The sequence below is a fragment of the Taurulus bubalis genome (genome assembly GCF_910589615.1).
Source record: "Taurulus bubalis genome assembly, chromosome: 18".
NCBI classification, from domain to species: Eukaryota; Metazoa; Chordata; class Actinopteri; order Perciformes; family Cottidae; genus Taurulus; species Taurulus bubalis.
In genome coordinates, this window is record NC_136606.1 from 13718627 (window position 1) to 13736800 (window position 18174).

The following is an 18174-nucleotide window of genomic DNA, read 5'->3' on the forward strand; positions in this document are numbered from 1 at the left end:
TGCCCAGTGACAACAAAATTGCATTTATGTAATAATACAGATGACAACAGTTTCATCTCTCATTCCCAGCCCTCTAGTTTCACAGCAATAATGTTCATGTGTACGAGCGGATGGAATCAGCCGCGACGCTGTACCAGCAGTAAGAAGGAGGTTAACTGAAATGAATGAGCCGCGTGGGTTGTTCCTGTATCATTAGCCACATCAGCTAATATCATCAACTTTAACGCAGTTCATCACAACTTTCTACCAGATCAGTTTTGCCACTGAAATCCATCAGCCACAAGAGACAGTAATCGTAGTGACTAAATGCAAAATGTATTATAGATTACGGTTATTATACTTATGTCATGAAAATGGCAGAATGTGTACGAATCAAAAAGTGTTTACTAAGAAGCAGGAAGCACTTAAAAAAATTGAATAATGTGACATTGACCAGCAAATTCCATGAAGGCCAAACGGCCACGAGAAAGGAAAACGCCGACCGCAGGGTCGTCTGCCGCTGATTACACCAATTTACTGCCGTGACATTAGACCCACAAGCGTGGAAATACAGACTGATTAGCTCTGTCGAACTTCTCCAATGCTAGTTTGAATACCAGTGCATCCCCATATGTTTCTAGTTTCTCCATCTTCTGACCTCCATCAGATAGACATCTTCTTAATCCCACACTCGCAGCAGAATTTGGCAGATTCAACCGGATACTTGGTCCCACAAGCATGACAGAACTTGCTCTTCATCCCACTGTTGTCAACTACGTCTTCGAAATCATTCCTGTGAAAGTAAAAAAAAAAGACAGAGCAGCAAGGTTAGAAACAAATCTGGCCGATACTGTTGATAACGGATTATTAAAGGCTTAAATAATGTATTGTGTTATGAGTATTATTTAGGTCAAAATTAGATAGTACAATAAGCAAATAAATAACTTCAAATGAGGAAAATTGTTTTGTGTTAACAGCAGGTAAGCATGTCAATTTGATCTTTCCTACAAGGTGTACTGCAAGCACTTCAAGGTGAATGTATGTGACATTTTAACATAATGTTAGTGTCAGCATTACGATCATCTAGGTAAACAGAACCTGGAGCTGTACGGCTCGCATTATGATGTACATCCTAGTTATGATGTATTGCTTCTTTTGTTTAAGGCACCATTCTTGTTAAACTGTGCTCAATATATGGGACCTGTATGCAATACACCAATAAAGCACAAGGACGCAGGACCGTTTGGATCCACTGTATAGTAGTTGTATTTTGCTTTTTTGTATTAATGTTTTTTGCAAACGTATTAGTGAACTGGCTCACCTAGATGTGTAGGTTTCTACTTTCTTCTTGTTGATTGCTGTTCCCGACTGAGGGCTCCTCACAGAGCCATAGCCAGAGCCCACAGCTCGGGTCTTACTTCCCAGACTGAGAGGAGAAACATAAGAAAAAGAACGGCAAGGATTAATTTTCAGGTTCAAAACTCACATTTGAGTTGACCAACTGTATTCATAGATGCAACCTGTTATTCTTATGAAACCATCAATTAAGTCAATCATAGTGTAAACAATATCTTCATATGAGCACTGACCCTGATGGAGGGCTTGTGAGGCCAGAGGGATTACTCCTCACTGAACCTGCAGAAGAGACCTTACTAGATGGGATCCCTGGAGCAAAAGAGAGAAAAGCCTAAGAAGCCGGAGTAATTAAAAAAAAAAAAAAAAGGTCACAAATATACAGAATGCAGGTGTGAACACGATCAACAGAGCTGTGGCCATACCAGTGGGCTGTCCAAGGCTTGATCTCTGGGGTAAACGAGAGGATGCTGAAGGGATGGTTGACACAGCAGGAACTTTCTTTACGGAAGCAGGAGGCTTGCATTGATAGAGAGAGAGAGAGAGAGAGAGAGAGAGAGAAAGATAATGGAAACATGGAGGTCATGGCTGATGTTTAGTTGTCATCGACACAGTCCCTCTACACGACAGACCATAATGTGCAATGCTTGGAGTATGGTTTAGCTTTAAAAACTGGTCTAAAAATATGTTGTTAACTTCTGTGAGGAAGAGAGTTGAAAAAAAGGTTGAAAACAGTGACTGAGCTGCACAGATTCACATCTGTTTTTTTTTTAATGTTTTTATTGGCTTCCAAATTGACTACCAGTCATGCGCCGTAGCCGTTTTTGGTAATTCTACGCCTGCTGCAAAGCGGGCGTCAAACAATGGTAATAATGGAAAAGGAACTATTGTGAATTCACAAACTGTACGAGAGTGGCTGCGTAGCTATCTACACATACACTCTAATCGTCATCAATACTGTGGGCAAACACAGCTGGGCCCTGTTTCTCGTACCTGGCTAAACAAAGTAAAGCAAATGTCCTAATCTCCAGCTTAAATTAGCGAGATGATTGAGATCAGGCTATCTGGGTTTCTCCACGGCTGATCCGCGCTGAAACGGTCTCGTTAATTCTAGCCAGACGTCAGTCATCTGGATAAATGCGCGCGGCCGCTCCTCTTCAGAAGGGATAACAATGGAGCACTGACACCACGATGTTCTAACAGTACAATGGCAAATAAACTCAAAGGAACCTCTTTTTGTTGCTCTGCTGAGAAGCAGGAGATGATCATGAACCCATATGAGGAAGTCAATACCGTAGTCATTCACAGCAAACACGTGTAATGGGAAAATATATCTTGCCATAGTTTAAGACTGTAAGGCCCAAATACTCCCAGTGAAAACACAAACCAGGTTCCCAGCCAATAATTTTTGAAATACTGCTGCTTTCTCCTCAAGGCCGGATACAGGACGAGGGTGAATAGATAAGTTTGCACCTGCTGATAAATTTAATTAATAGTTGGAACAAGAACATAAGACTTGGGTGTGACTCATATTATAGTTTTATTTTAAGTGTGCTGCTCATTTTCATTGGTTGTCTTAAACTTCATCTGACATACAGGGAAGGAACCTTTTAAATAGCAAGGAACGGACAGAAATCCATGTGAGTCTTTCCACTGTCACTGTGATACGTACCTGTGTAAACTGCTCCCCGCTTGCAAGCATTAAAGAATCACTCTTTACAACTTGTGTTCCAGAAGACTATTTTTGTCTGTTCATTAGAAAGCTCAAATTACAATTCTCAACTCTTCTGCCTCTGCCCCAGTGACCAAGAGATCATTTTTACATCACACACGTTGCGAATATTCCAACGTTGTTGCCGTGAACGCAACTTTAACATCGCCCCCGCTGCGAGACATAAGCGTCGCAAATATATCAGACAAGTTAAATTCGGCAAATTTGAAGTGCTTCATCGCCCAGATCAATCAGATTATATTTACGAATAAATATATACTTATGAGGATATATGTACTGTATGCACGTATGAATCATGTACTATATGTAGATACATGTATGTGTAGATTACCATATAGCTAGGAGTTTGAATATGTGTATGGGCGGATCAGTACGTATGTATTATTCAGAATCAAAAATTAAATCAATTGAAGCAGTGAAAATAAATTGTGTGTGATTCTCTGTATTCTTATCATGAGTCCACCTTAATCATGTTCTACAATAATGATATGTATGGTGTGCTAATAACACTGTCATATAATTATGAGTGCTTTCAACACATCCATCAGTTTATTAAGAGCTAAATCAACTTAAGAACAGCGCGGCATGCAGCGTCAGACAGGTGATCGGCTGCGCTTGTGGTGATCAATGTCCACGGCTCGAGAAGCTCTCGTGAATAAATTATTTCTTGCCGGTGAAATCTATATCGTCGCGTACAGGAAGTCATGATAATGTAAAGGATGTGGCTGTGTTGCTATGGTGATTTATCTAAGCTTGCTTCGAGAAACCGAGAAAGCCTGACCTACGTCATCTTATCCTGACAATTATCCCGCTAACTCAGTAAGCCAGGTACGAGAAACAGGGCCCTGATCTAATTATAAGATGAAAGCCGCATGTGCAATGTATCAGATCAGATCAGATCCGCAATGGGGAATGAATGCTGTAATGCTGGATTTAGAAAATAACCTAATGTAGTTAATTCAGCTTCAACTAAAACACACATTTTCTGTTTGTGTGCACAAACATTCAGCGGTGCAGCGTGTGTGCATGTGTATACCGGTGTGCGACCGGGAGGCTTCTTGACATCTCCTAACTTGCTCTTGATCGGCATTCGGGCCTTTTGCTCCTGGCAGAACTTCATGTGTCTGTCAGCTGCACCCTGGTTGAACCTCCGCTGACAGTGAGGGCACTGGACATAGTCTGAAGACAAAACAGGTTAGTGAGAAAACACACATCAAACCGCTAAAGTGACATAAACCCTGTACACAAGGATACTTGTCAGTACTCGAAGTGTCCCTGAGCAAGACACTGAACCCTTAACTGCTCCCCGGGCGCCTCACAGGGCTGCCCACTGCTCCCCATCCAGGCATGGGTCAAACGCAGAGAAGAATTTCCCCAAGGGGATTAATAAAGTGCATGTTTCTTTTTTCTTTCTTTTTCTTTCTTTCAGTGAGGAAGGTCTTGTAAGTGTGTTTGTCTTTTCTCCTGCAACTGTAAACATTTTCATTTGGGATTCGCCATTCTGGAGGCGAAAAAATGTCCATCCCATCTTTATAATTTGTCAATAATGTTTACTAGTTTCACCTGCTCTGCTGTGTCAAAGAAATCTCATTCACAAGCAGTGGTAAGACACTAATTTGTTCATCATGAAGAGTTACTTAACAGTAAACAGTAACCGTAATCAGTCAAAGTTTGTTTTCTTGCTTAATTCCACTCTGCAAGGAGCGATGCGTTACCTGGGTCATAAGTAGGAGGAGGAGGTGGGGGTAGTGGTCCGCCTTCCTTCATGACCTGAGTGACGACCTTGGCAGCCCGGATGGTAGCGATGAAGTCCTCATGTTTTTTGCGCCAGTTGGATGGCTTCTTAGGAGGTTCTGCCTGGCAGGAGCAACACAGACGAGATGCGCTGTTACACCAGCTTGTTTCTTTTTTATTTATTTTTTACCACAACCGTAGGTAGCTATTGATGCCATCATGGTAAACCTCAAAACTGTCATTCAGAGAGTGCTGTTATTACATGAACTGAATGTGTTCTTATTATTGATTTGCACACTGAAAACTGGTTGTTTTGAAAATAAGGTCACCCATGTGTCTCTTGTTACTCTCTACTTTAAATTATCTAAATGTTAGAACATGCTACTGTGCCACCAGGACGCCTAAAAGCCAGCTGTAGTCTGAAATTGTACCTTGACCAAAACGATTATGTTCTAATTTAAGTATGGAAATTCCTATATTTGAATTTGTGGTTGTAATAAATGCAGCTCTTAACAACATGCTTCCGACTCTCATAACCATCCCCTTTCTTTCCATTATGGCAGTCTAAGTAATATCAAAAGCTGATGATTTCTGACAGAAGTAGTTCACTGAGCCGTTTCTGTGGCAACATGTTAGCCCCGCTGGCGCTGACTTCCTACTTCCTCCTATACAGTTAGTCTTCCAGTTAATTAAGCATGTGTGCCTGACAAACAAAGTTGATTTTGGTAGAACTGGAGATTATTTTTCTTTATTCCGTCGAACCATCCACCAGTTACAGTATACTCCTCAAGAGCTTGACTATGAGATACATTTCTATATAATTGTGTATTCTGACAATTCAATCAACCATTTCATCATTATGGGCTTCAAATGAAGTACTTCCAAAGTGCCACATTATGTGTGGTACAGAAAGAATCACATAACAACCTGTGTTCTGGGAAGTCCTGTTCATGACAGATAACTGTGAGTACTCTTTTCCAGAGTGATAATATAAATCATCATATTCTGTAGATATTCTGCATTTCATTATTCTTATGTCTATTAGAGTTCAGGTTGTGCGAGGTCAGTTTAACAAATACTTTTCTGTGAGAAGTTTCTGTGAGAACAGTCCGGTTGTCTGTTCCTCAAAGTTCCACGCTCTGCACCACAACACTCGCCCCTGTTTATCAGTATATTAACATTAGGGAAGCAGACTGGTCGTTGCACGTCCCAGCCTTGTGAGACAAGATGAGAACATGATTCTCCTCCTCTTAGACTAGTTAGAGCCAATAGAAATGTTAGATGTTCATGACGGAAAACCGTGTATTAAAGAGCCGAACCTCCGGCTGTTCGGGGTGTTTTTGGACGGTCAACCTGCACGTTGACTGGACGACTCCCTGCTATCGCGATTGCAGCATTTGTTACTCTACTTGTGTTCAAGGAAAATAAATTCAGAGAACGAGAGAAGTTGTTTGACTAAGTTCTTCCGGACGCTACACCAGGCATCCAATAATTAGTACGCATTAAGTGAGTTGAAGCAAAGACCATAGAAAGAAGAAAAAAATATATATATATTTCATAATTGCCAGTGGGGACTATAATTAACTGGGGACAATTACAATCACAAAGATCAGCAAATCTTGATTACTCAGAATAACATGAAAGGAACAGTGTGTGAAATGTAGTGACAACTAGTGGTGAGGTTGCAGATTGCAGAGTGTAGTTGGAGGAGCTCCGCCCCGACAGAGAGAGCAGAGGAGATGAAAACGCTCCACACTGCTACTTTAAATGCCTTGGGAGTTCATGACAACCTCTACGATGGTTCTTAAAGGTGAGTTGTCAAAGAGAAAGAGTGGAAGTCTACAACTGGTTCAGAAGAATTAGTGCAGCTTGAGAAGATACGGGGTAATAATGTCAAAACAGATTAGAGAAAATTAAATTAGAAGGTCTACCAATTAAGTTTTTGGGGTTGTAAAGAAAATACCACAGATTCAGTGTTTTTTTGTTAAACCACCACCAGTATGAGTTGACACGCCTCCAGACTATTAAGCCAATGGCTCAAAGAGGGGAAACCAGTATTTATAAAGCCAGAAACAGTGAGTTAATGCAACTTGGGCTTCAGTGGATTAACTGTGCCACTAAAATCTAATGCACACAGAAAGAAAGGACAAAAAAAAAAAGATGAATCAACTTACTTTCTCAGTAGAAGATGAACTTTGTGACTGAAATACAATTAAAGGGTCTACGTTTATTTAGGCTGAATTTTACATATTCAAAGGCGGTCTTGCAGGTATTTTCGGACAGAGATTCCACACTGAGATGCACAACTTTTTGTCTCTTCCTATTAAAAATAGAATTATCTTCGAAATTGTCAGTTGGATATCCGCCCTCGTCCTAAGGCGTCTTACCTTTGGTTTGATGGGTTTGAGCGTAGGGAGGTCTGTACCCTCAGCTCTCTGTCGACTAGAGTCAAAAACCTTTCTCCTTTTGGTTGCTGACTTTTGGCATATTTTAGCATGCTTCACCTGTAGGGAGGGGAAAAAAGATGCACAAGACGGAAAAACTACTCAAACGTAATGGATTTCGTTTTTTGGAAACATTTGCCAACATTTGAGGTCTGGGCCTTGATATTACGCCATCTGCCTTTTATTTTTTTTTCGAATCACAATTCCAAAATTATCTTTTGTTGTTGTTTTTAAAAAGAGGCTTATGTGATTTGTGTGACAGCTGGGACGTAAAGAATGCAAGCACATCTTTCAAAAATGTGCTCGAAAATTGAGCTACAAACTACAAATTAATTTGAGTAACATTAATGATCAGAGTAATCTAATTCTTTCAAACCTCCTAATGGAGACACAGGCACACACCCCGACACAAATATACACATGCCAACAAATGCATAACACATTATTGTAATCATTTGACAACTAATGAGGATGAGGCTTGTAGAAGTGCACAAATGTGTGTATTGGCATCACTGGTAAATAACATGTTCCAACAATTTATGGAAATCATTGTAGCTTTGACGTGATACCCATCTCTGTATTATGTTTTAGTCATGTCAGCAAAATACAGAAAGTAATGATGCAAGCAAATATAGTGGTATTAATAAACATATGCATCAGATTTGTTTATATATATGTCTATAACTACTATAAAGACAATCCTGTGTACAAAATAAGTCAATTATGTAAATGAGTAGATGCAAGTAATCTCAACAGTGCTTCAAGTGCACAAACACAGCATTTGTTTTTCGGGTTTGATTACTTGGTAACATATTCCATTACATAGCAAACAACCAATATTTACAATCTGCATTTAAGTTTGACAATACATTTTAGCAGTACAGGAGGTCCTCGGTCCAGGTTTAAAATCATGTAGTTTAAAAATCCTACATGTTAGCTTGAGTGAAAGGCTTTAGTACTTTGTTAAAAACCCTCCTTATAAAGACTGGCTATTTGCATAGAAGCCAATAACACATCCCAACAGCTGACATGTTGGTAGCTGAAAATAATTGTGGAAAATATTGTGTGAAATGTGTCTTTTTAGCTAAAAACATTGACCATCTAGTCTCAAATTTGAGATGAACATGAAAATGGGCCTTCTCATTAAAACACGGTACTGTTCTTGGTATTATTGCTACAGCATATATTCATATATTGTTTTTTATTTACCAGGACTTTAGGGAAGAACCATCTGCTACAGGTGTTGCATTGAGTCAGATCCACAGCAGGAGGAGCATCACTGTCTGCAAGAACAAAAGGTTCAATTTGGATTAAGGTGAAGGAACTTTGACACCATGAGAACATACCTGGACCACAGCTGGCCACCTCTACCCCACTGCTAAAACTATCAGGTGTACACCCCACTGCTAAAACTATCAGGTGTACACAAACATTGGGTTTGTTTAAATAGACTACAGGCGACAACACGCATATCAGTTCACAAGATATTTCGTTTTACTCGGACTCCACCATTCATGTCCAAAGACTGAAGAAAATAATGGAAGTAACGTCAGTCAGACAGTAACGTTAGCTAAGCGTTCAGACTCCAAAACGTCAAGCAACCGGCAATAACGGTACGGCCATAATTTGACCTACATTTAACGGCTAAATGCACGACCAGGCTCTAATTTATTTCACGGTTCATTAGTCAGCAAGCATGCTAACGCTGGGTAGCTGCTATGGCTAGTGGCCGGGATCACACCCGTTCAGAGGCAGTCGGGAGCTAGCTTAATCTTTGGCCCTTACGTTACCGAGCTTTACTTGGGCTAAATTCCACACAGAAAGAGAGGTCGCTGACAAAAATGCAATGCTAAAGCAGTGAGGTACCCGTTTATTTGAAATGATGAAAACGGAGAGGCTGTAAACTCGACTTCGATATAAATAAACACATAAAACCGCAATTTCGTTCACCTTCAAATTCTTCCATCATTAGGTTTCCTCTTGTCTGATGCTGCTGTTGTTACAGACGGCCAATTGAGAGGATTCACCCCTACCCACTTCCGGCTTCGTCAAAATACGGAAAGCACAGTCTCAAATTGGTAACATCACCTCTATTTCTCTCCCCAACAAATTACAATTGCATTACATGCGGAATGCAGCAATATTTAGGGTATTTTTTAAGCTACTTGTAGTCTTGTGACAACTGTACATTTAGAAGGTTCCCCTCACATATGCAAAATATGGCTATATGATATTGGGCGTGTTGTGTTACGAGAATTGTGTCATAATGTTAGTTAATGTATGTATCATCTAGATGCTGTTCTGTGCAATTATTCATATTTAGTTTGTGGTATCTTCCCTGTGACATTATAATGCAGGTCTGTCGGTCTAACAGACAATGGATTTCCGTGGGCTGGAAATGAGTGTGAAGTCTCTTGACATCACTGATCTTTGGCTTCCAATAGCAACTGGATTGTGTGGTGCCGCTTCACGCGCTAACAACCGAATATTTCATTGGCTGTTACCGCACGGTTCAGCTCATGGGTTCAGCCCAAGCGGTTCAGCTCATGGGTTCTTCTAAAAGCGATGGGGCGTTGGAGGTTACCTACGTTCTCTCGTCCCCATCATTATGTCCATATGGCATTACATTAAACAAAGTAATAAGCAATTTTTATATCAGGCAAGGATCACCTTACCTTATTTTAATGAAATCTACTAAATTCTGGAGCTGCAAGGGCAGAACAACAACTTTAGCTTGCTCCAGTGATTTAATGAGTAGAATATACACGTTGGCATGTACAAATATTGATTTATTTTATTGTAAGTATGCCTTTATACACTTAACTTTATGTAAATCTTGTCTGCTGACAGAACTCATGAGATGACTGATCATAGCTCCCACACAATGAAACTAGTATATTCTCTTGTTGTATTTGTTGGCTCAAACACTCTCCCAGGGCACTCGGAAGTTCCCCGTTTGGCATATTGAGCATATGTGTCAGCTGAATGGAGTAATTCACAGCCAGATCCCCAGATGTGAAACGTTGCTACTGACTGGCTGTGGCCTCACTGCCTTCATCACAACAGGATCACTGTTCTCACACTGGCTCTCTGTTATGTGATCTCACACTCCTCTGACACACACACTCTTTCTGGACCTTCACCTCGCTCAGATGCCTTTCATTTAGGATTCATCTGATTATCCAAATCTCAAAATGGAACGTACAAAAGGTCGAACATGAGGATGAAGTGCAATGCATATCAGTGTCAGCATTATGTTCATAAAATAACACAAACTACTCCTCAGGCTCTGTAATTATTTAACAACAAATAATCCTACAATAGCCCTTATAAACTATTGTATATTTCAGTGTAAAACTCTGTTTTTTTCCATACTGGACTTTCAGTTCCAGCCTGTCATTTAATTTGAATTTAATAACATTTTACGTTCTCCAAATCTGCATTATGGGATTATTTATGTCAAATGTATTTTTGTTGTATTCACAGTATAATAAATTAATCTTGCAACTCAATGGGAACTGACATCCTTCAGTGTGTAACATTAGCGTTACCACATATATTTAATTTGTTGTGTCTGTAGGGATCAACAGCGTATACCACCGCCACTTCCGAATCACAGAGGATCACACGAGATAACACAGCCCCGTTGTGTCCGCATATATCAATACTGTCTCTAATATAATATGTGTAGCCTTTAATTTAAAAAAGAGAAAATAAAGTATGCATGCAGCACGTAAAACTACACGCTTCCCCTGCACAGTCTCAGTCTCCATCTAGTGTCAAACCCCTCCATGTCTGCCCGTATTCCGTAATGCACACTTTATGGTAATATGAATATAGACTTTATTCCACCTACACTTAATTCTGTGCAAGATACACATCTTCACTGTTGGAAAATATTACGGTTGTAAAAAAAACACTTTAATAAACAGTTCTGTGATAACCATTTGATTTTATATGACTACCTGCACAGGACATTTAAATTTGGTAAGAATCATGATAAGGAAAATAAAGACAAAATCCTGAAAGAGTTGTGTCGATTTTTTTGATTTCTGCAAGCATTTCTTTAAAAGAACTGGCCATTTTAAGTAAATATGATTTTAGTTGTCATTTCCAGTAATATTGAAAAACCTAAGTCTCCATATTTGTTTAATTATATACTTTCTATTAAAAATGTGTTTACAAATCAGTTAATTTGCAGGGAATAACTCGGAATTATGGGGCAAGTATTACAAGGGATAAAACTTTATTGATAATGTGTCAAAAATCAATGCTCAGGTCAATCTTTAAACACCTAAATTAGGTTTGTCAAGATAATGCATATGATGTGATATCATGTATTCCGGACTGTTTCCACGTGATGTGTTTTCAGTACCAAGAGGTCCAGCAGGCGGTACAGATCCAAACCATTCTCCCTGGCAGATACAACAGCCAACCTTTTTAACATGCTCAGATCCATCTTCAAACATCTGAATTAGGCTTACAATATTGTCAAGATAATGCATATGATGTGATATCATGTATTGTCATGCATATGATGTGATATCATATATTGTCATGCAATGTAAGTTTACTTTCCAGTGGGTAGCATTATTAGCTCAGGGGTTAACAATTTCCTCCCACAGACACACGTGGTGTGTTTGTTTATACATCTGAATTTGAAAATAAAGATTTGAAACACAATTTGAAAAATTGCTCTATGTATTTATTCAACAATAAATGGGAATTTTCTTTAATCCTACATTAAAATATACTATATCCTAATAACCCATGTACCAACTTTGTTGTTGCACATCATGAAACAATAAAAAGAGGACAGGACAATATTTGTTTCAAGACATTTTCAAACTCTTTTCAGTTGTAGTTTATTTAATGAATCGTTTAGCCCCACTTGAGCCCCAGCCAATATATAATATCTCCTCAAAAGGTATAATATACAGAAAACACTTGTGATACCAGTTAAGAGCCAGTATGTGTTACTGGTTTATTAGTTGATCATAGAACACAGGAAAGCAAAACAAAACAAAAACGTCAGAGGATGTATTTCCTCTTTTTAATTATGCATATTATCGCTTTTTTCTACTATAAAATAACGCTATGTGTTAACAGTATCTCTGCCAAGTTTGACTTTGATTAAGTGAAGTTAAATATTTTTAGTAATTCATTTTGTGCAGATTTCGTGAACCGTAGGTTTAGGTCCGCTGAAAGCAAACATGCTAGCTTTCTTCCTGGGTGCCTATGGTTGCACAACAGAGGGGCTCTGCTCAAGCAGATGCACCAGTACATACCAAGCAAGTATCGTTTAATCCATGAATCATATTTCAGTTTTTGGGCTGGAAAAAAATGCAATGTGGTTGATATTTTGCTGAGGCTTTGTCTGACAGTGGTTTTGGCGCAATTGGTGGATTCCGTGGGTCGTAGGTTTTCCAGAAAGGTGTGCCATTCATGTGTGGCATCAAGCTAGGGATATATAAAATTATATTTTCATAACTTGGGGAGCTATCTCGAGTCACTTTCGAGTCATATTTATGGTTTATGTTAATATTTATGGTTGAATTGTGCTATAAACATGTACAATTGACTTTATATGCTTTTGTAAGGCCAGGCTTTGCATATTCTTCTGCTATGTCACATCAGTGGCTTTGGTATCGATTCGAGGACTTGGGAGTGAGGAAGAGCTCCTAAAGAAGAATTCTACCCTAAATTAAGTAGTTCATCATTGAAAAGGCAAACACGCCCCTTTGATGAAAAAGACAAGGCAAGTTTATTTGTAAAGCACATCACATTTAATGTGAATGACAAGGTGCCAGTGGAGGTGCTGATTGAAAAATATCTTCTATATTAAGCTAGGGTTCTAAGTCAAAAGTGAGTTCTAATGAATTTGAAAAAATGATCCAGGAGATAAAGTTGTGATGTCATAGAATTGTGTGATGTCACAATAGTGGTGCCTTTGAAGATGACTTCCTGCAACAGAAACTTTTTAAATAGGACAGATCAGAGGGTGGGTAGCCACTTTTGGACGAAGAACACACTTTGGACTTTCCTTAACTTTTATTCACCTCGGTGTCTTTCTACCCTTTTACAGTCATGTTGAGACAAAGTGCTCGCCTCCGAGACAGCGGGTATTACTTGGCGGACGGGAGCCCAGCTATATCTTACAAGGATACCTTGTGCAGGAGAGACTTTCAAGATAGGAGCGGTCTCTGCCGTCTGTATAATCAACAGTGGCAATACGGGATAAACGTGAAGTTTTGTCGCACAAAGGCAATGCATATTGCCCAAACTGCCACTGACAGGAGTGAACATAGCGACAGTATCACTCCCGTCAGGATCACTCCTGTCAGGAGAACTGACAGTTTTCCTCCTGACGAGATCACTCCTGTCAGTAGCAACACTCCTGACAGGAGTGGAGGTAGAGGCATTACTGGATGGATAAGCACTATTTTGCAGTTGTTCATCTTCCTGTTCCTTTTTTCTTATCAATACGGACTGTTTTCACGTGACATGTATTCAGTACCAAGATGTCCAGCAGGCGGTACAGCTTCAAACCATTCAAACCATTCAAACCATTCTCCCTGGCAGATACAACAGCCACCTTTTTCAACATGCTCAGATCAATCTTTAAACACCTAAATTAGGTTTGTCAAGATAATGCATATGATGTGATATCATGTATTCCGGACTGTTTCCACGTGATGTTTTTTCAGTACCAAGAGGTCCAGCAGGCGGTACAGATTCTAACCATTCTCCCTGGCAGATACAACAGCCAACCTTTTTAACATGCTCAGATCAATCTTTAAACATCTGAATTAGGCTTACAATATTGTCAAGATAATGCATATGATGTGATATCATGTACTGTCATGCATATGATGTGATATCATGTATTGTCATGGAATGTAAGTTTACTTTCCAGTGGGTAGCATTATTAGCTCAGGGGTTAACAATTTCCTCCCACAGACACACGTGGTGTGTTTGTTTATACATCTGAATTTGAAAATAAAGATTTGAAACACAATTTGAAAAATGTGCATATTATCGTTTTTTTTCTACTATAAAATAACACTACGTGTTAACAGTATCTCTGCCAAGTTTGACTTTGATTAAGTGAAGTTAAATATTTTTAGTAATTAATTTTGTGCAGATTTCGTGAACCGTAGGTTTAGGTCCGCTGAAAGCAAACATGCTAGCTTTCTTCCTGGGTGCCTATGGTTGCACAACAGAGGGGCTCTGCTTAAGCAGATGCACCAGTACAAACCAAGCAAGTATCGTTTAATCCATGAATCATATTTCAGTTTTTGGGCTGGAAACAAATGCAATGTGGTTGATATTTTGCTGAGGCTTTGTCTGACAGTGGTTTTGGCGCAATTGGCGGATTCCGTGGGTCGTAGGTTTTCCAGAAATGTGTGCCATTCATGTGTGGCATCAAGCTAGGGATATACAAAATTATATTTTCATAACTTGGAGAGCTATCTCGAGTCACTTTCGAGTCATATTTATGGTTTATGTTAATATTTATGGTTGAATTGTGTTATAAACATGTAAAATTGACTTTATATGCTTTTGTACGGCCAGGCTTTGCATATTCTTCTGCTATGTCACATCAGTGGCTTTGGTATCGATTCGAGGACTTGGGAGTGAGGAAGAGCTCCTAAAGAAGAATTCTACCCTAAATTAAGTAGTTCATCATTGAAAAGGCAAACACGCCCCTTTGATGAAACAAGGCGATTCAAAGTTCTTCACAAAAAAACATTAAAAGCATCAAAACATAATGCAAAAGAAAGCAAAATTTAAAAACAATTAAGAACATTCATTAAAACATTAAAAACAGTCAATTAGCAAAACATAGAATAAAAGTTTCAGGGCAGTTTAACCCTTCCGGGTCTTGGAGCGCAGGGTCGCACTTGACGATGTTTACGTTTTTTAAATATGAATAGCTCCGTGAAAAAACGGCACAGAAATAAGAATTAGATACCTAGAGTATACCTAGAGTACCTAGGGTGCCTAGAGTCTGGAGTTTCCGCCCTTTGCTCTGTGAGCTCACAGCCTGTGGACTTTGTGTCGAACTCCGCCTTTCACCATGATTTGTCGATTGTCAATGCAGGTGTCTGTCGAAAATCAGTATTTTGTATTTTAATTTAATACATTTATTTGAGGGTTGAGGCTGTGAAGGAAGCGGGTCTTTGCATCCCATGCAGAGGAGGGTTTTTCCGGTTGAAGTTTCCTCTGTGATACTGAAGTGGAGGTATCAGGAGTGATACTGTCAGTTCTCCTGAATATCGCTACGTTCACTCCTGTCAGTGGTTTGGTTCTCTTCAATAGGGGTAGTCTCTGGTCTTGGTTTTTTGGCAATAGGCATTGCCTGTCTGCGTCTAAACTTCACGTTTATACCGTATTGCCAGTGTTGATTATACTGACTGCAGAGACCGCTCCTATCCTGAAAGTCTTTCCCGAACATTGTACCCTTGTAGGAAATAGTTGGGGTTCCGTCTGCCAAGTAATATCTGCTTTCTTGGAGGCGAGCACTTACAACATGACTGTAAAAGGGTAGAAAGTAAAAGAAAAGAAATCAAAGTTGATCCCTACAGACACAACAAATCAAATATATGTATAATATATATGAACAATTGGAATATAGTGCCTATCCATCCAGTAATGGCGCTACTTTCACTCCTATCAGAAGTGTTGCTACTTTCACTCCTGTCAGGTGTGTAACTGTCAGTTCTTCTGTCAGGAGTGATACTGTCAGTACTCCTGAATGTCACTGCGTTCACTCCTGTCAGTAGTTTGGTTCTCTTCAATAGGGGTAGTCTCTGGTCTTGGTTTTTTGGCAATAGGCATTGCCTGCCTGTGACTAAACTTCACGTTTATACCGTATTGCCAGTGTTGCCTATATTGACTGCAGAGACCGCTAATATCCTGAACGTCTTTCCTAAACAAGGTATCTTTGTAAGAAATAGTTGGGGCTCCGTCTGCCAAATAATATCCTCTTTCTTGGAGGCGAGCACAGTGGGTCTGTGTTATCTCGTGTTAGAAAAAGAGTTTCAGTAAACTGGTTGTAAAGGTGCTGTGAAGTAAGCGGGTCTTTGCGTCTCACGCAGAGGAAGGCTTTTCCGGTTGAAGTTTCCTCTGATACGGAAGTGGCGGTATCAGGAGTGATACTGTCAGTTCTCCTGAATGTCACTACGTTCACTCCTGTCAGTGGTTTGGTTCTCTTCAATAGGGGTAGTTTCTGGTCCTGGTTTTTTGGCAATAGGCATTGGCTGTCTGCATCTAAACTTCACATTTATACCGTGTTGCCAGTGTTGACTATACTGACTGCAGAGACCGCTCCTATCCTGAAAGTCTTTCCTAAACAAGGTATCCTTGTAAGAAATAGTTGGGGTTCCGTCGAGCTCTTCTGTTAAAACCAGATAAAAGACAACAAACAATACCACACAGTTAACTCTGAAATTAAACACATGAAACAGTTGAGTGCATAAATAAAGAGAAATGTTGCAGTACATTACAACATACTCACTACGTTCTCTCTTTGCGTTAGCTCAAATGCACATGTGGTGGCCACGGACACTCATCCCATACAGCACTACATAATGAAAATAAACATTACTTTCAGTAAAATCGACACACATTAAATCTTCTTGAACATAAATGATAACAGAAGATGTCTCTGTAGGATGGTCTTTAAAATGCTAAACCGTATTAGCTTTGCAGTCGCTGAACACTCAAGCACATGTTGATAGAATCTGTTAACATCGGGCCAATTTGTGGTCCCATCGGCACATTTAGCGACATACAATACATTTTCGGACTTCTATACACTCATATTAATGAATATTTAGTATAGAAATCATATTTTGAACATATTTACTGACCCGGAAAACAACGAACGCTCCACCGGTTTGTCCCTTGAAACACAGGATTCCGCTTTGCTTTAAACGTCTCACTGACTTCCCTGAGACGCAGTGCCCTATAGTGGCTTTATTGTTGACAACACCTTTCCCACTGGGTTACATATATATGAACAATCGGAATATAGTGCCTATCCATCCAGTAATGTCACTACTTTTACTCTTGTCAGGTGTGAAACTGTCAGTTCTTCTGTCAGGAGTGAAAACTGTTAGATTTCCTGTCGACTGGAAATCATTCTCTGCGTTTGGTTTCTCTTTCTGATCAACAGTCACCTCTTCCTGCCCAGCTGAGATACGCTGGAAGCGCACCTCTGTCTGGTCATTTTCAACACACTCCGCCGGAGACATCATGCCCAACCTAGTCCTGGGTGGCAACCATACATCCTCCTGTGAGAAATTCACGACCTGCACTGGTTACACCGACCTAGTAGCCTCTATCAAAGTGGGCACTACCACAAGATCACCTGGCAAAGGTGTCTTAGCTGACTCCAACACCATATAGGTGCTATCATCAGATGCTGTTTTCATTCCTTTTGCATAGACCGTGGCAACAGAACCAGCTGGTATGTGTACTGAATCTCTGCCTGCTATCCTAGCTGCAGGCATTTTCTCTGTTACCACACACGTCTGTACGCGCTAAAATACTTCCATCCAGTCTGGATCAAGCTTCCCCTTAAGGGTAGTGTCAAACTCTGCCGTAACCAACTTCTTGCATCTCTTAATTATGTTCATACCAATGAGACCTGGCACTGAATCCTGAATACTCTTAGTCTGTGGTTGTTTCAACTCTTTGTTCTCGGTAACTGACTCCTCTGAGACTGGATCTTTGACAACTAGAAAACCACACTCTGGTATATTTAACCCCATAGCTCCCATATCCAGTTCAACATAACCCATGTAAGGAATCGGCAAAGAGTTTGCTGCAGTTAACCTGAGCCACTTGGCTGCGGGGAACATATCCTCCTCTTTCCCTAGTAGGTGCTGCCTGAAGAAAGACTGAAATAGTGCTGACCTGACTGCC

General features: G+C 39.9%; 1 protein-coding gene across 1 annotated transcript; it reads right to left on the reverse strand.

Annotated features, from left to right (window-relative positions):
• Positions 1-642: 642 nt before the first annotated feature.
• Positions 643-17501, reverse strand: zc2hc1a (zinc finger, C2HC-type containing 1A; the record flags this gene model as incomplete). The annotated part of the gene is made up of 10 exons (XM_079234276.1): positions 643-772; positions 1301-1405; positions 1569-1644; positions 1758-1857; positions 4101-4243; positions 4780-4921; positions 6973-6999; positions 7186-7302; positions 8452-8525; positions 17315-17501. 10 exons carry the CDS (start codon positions 17499-17501, stop codon positions 643-645), a joined length of 1101 nt encoding a protein of 366 aa, XP_079090402.1.
• Between the last annotated feature and the right edge of the window lie 673 nt (positions 17502-18174).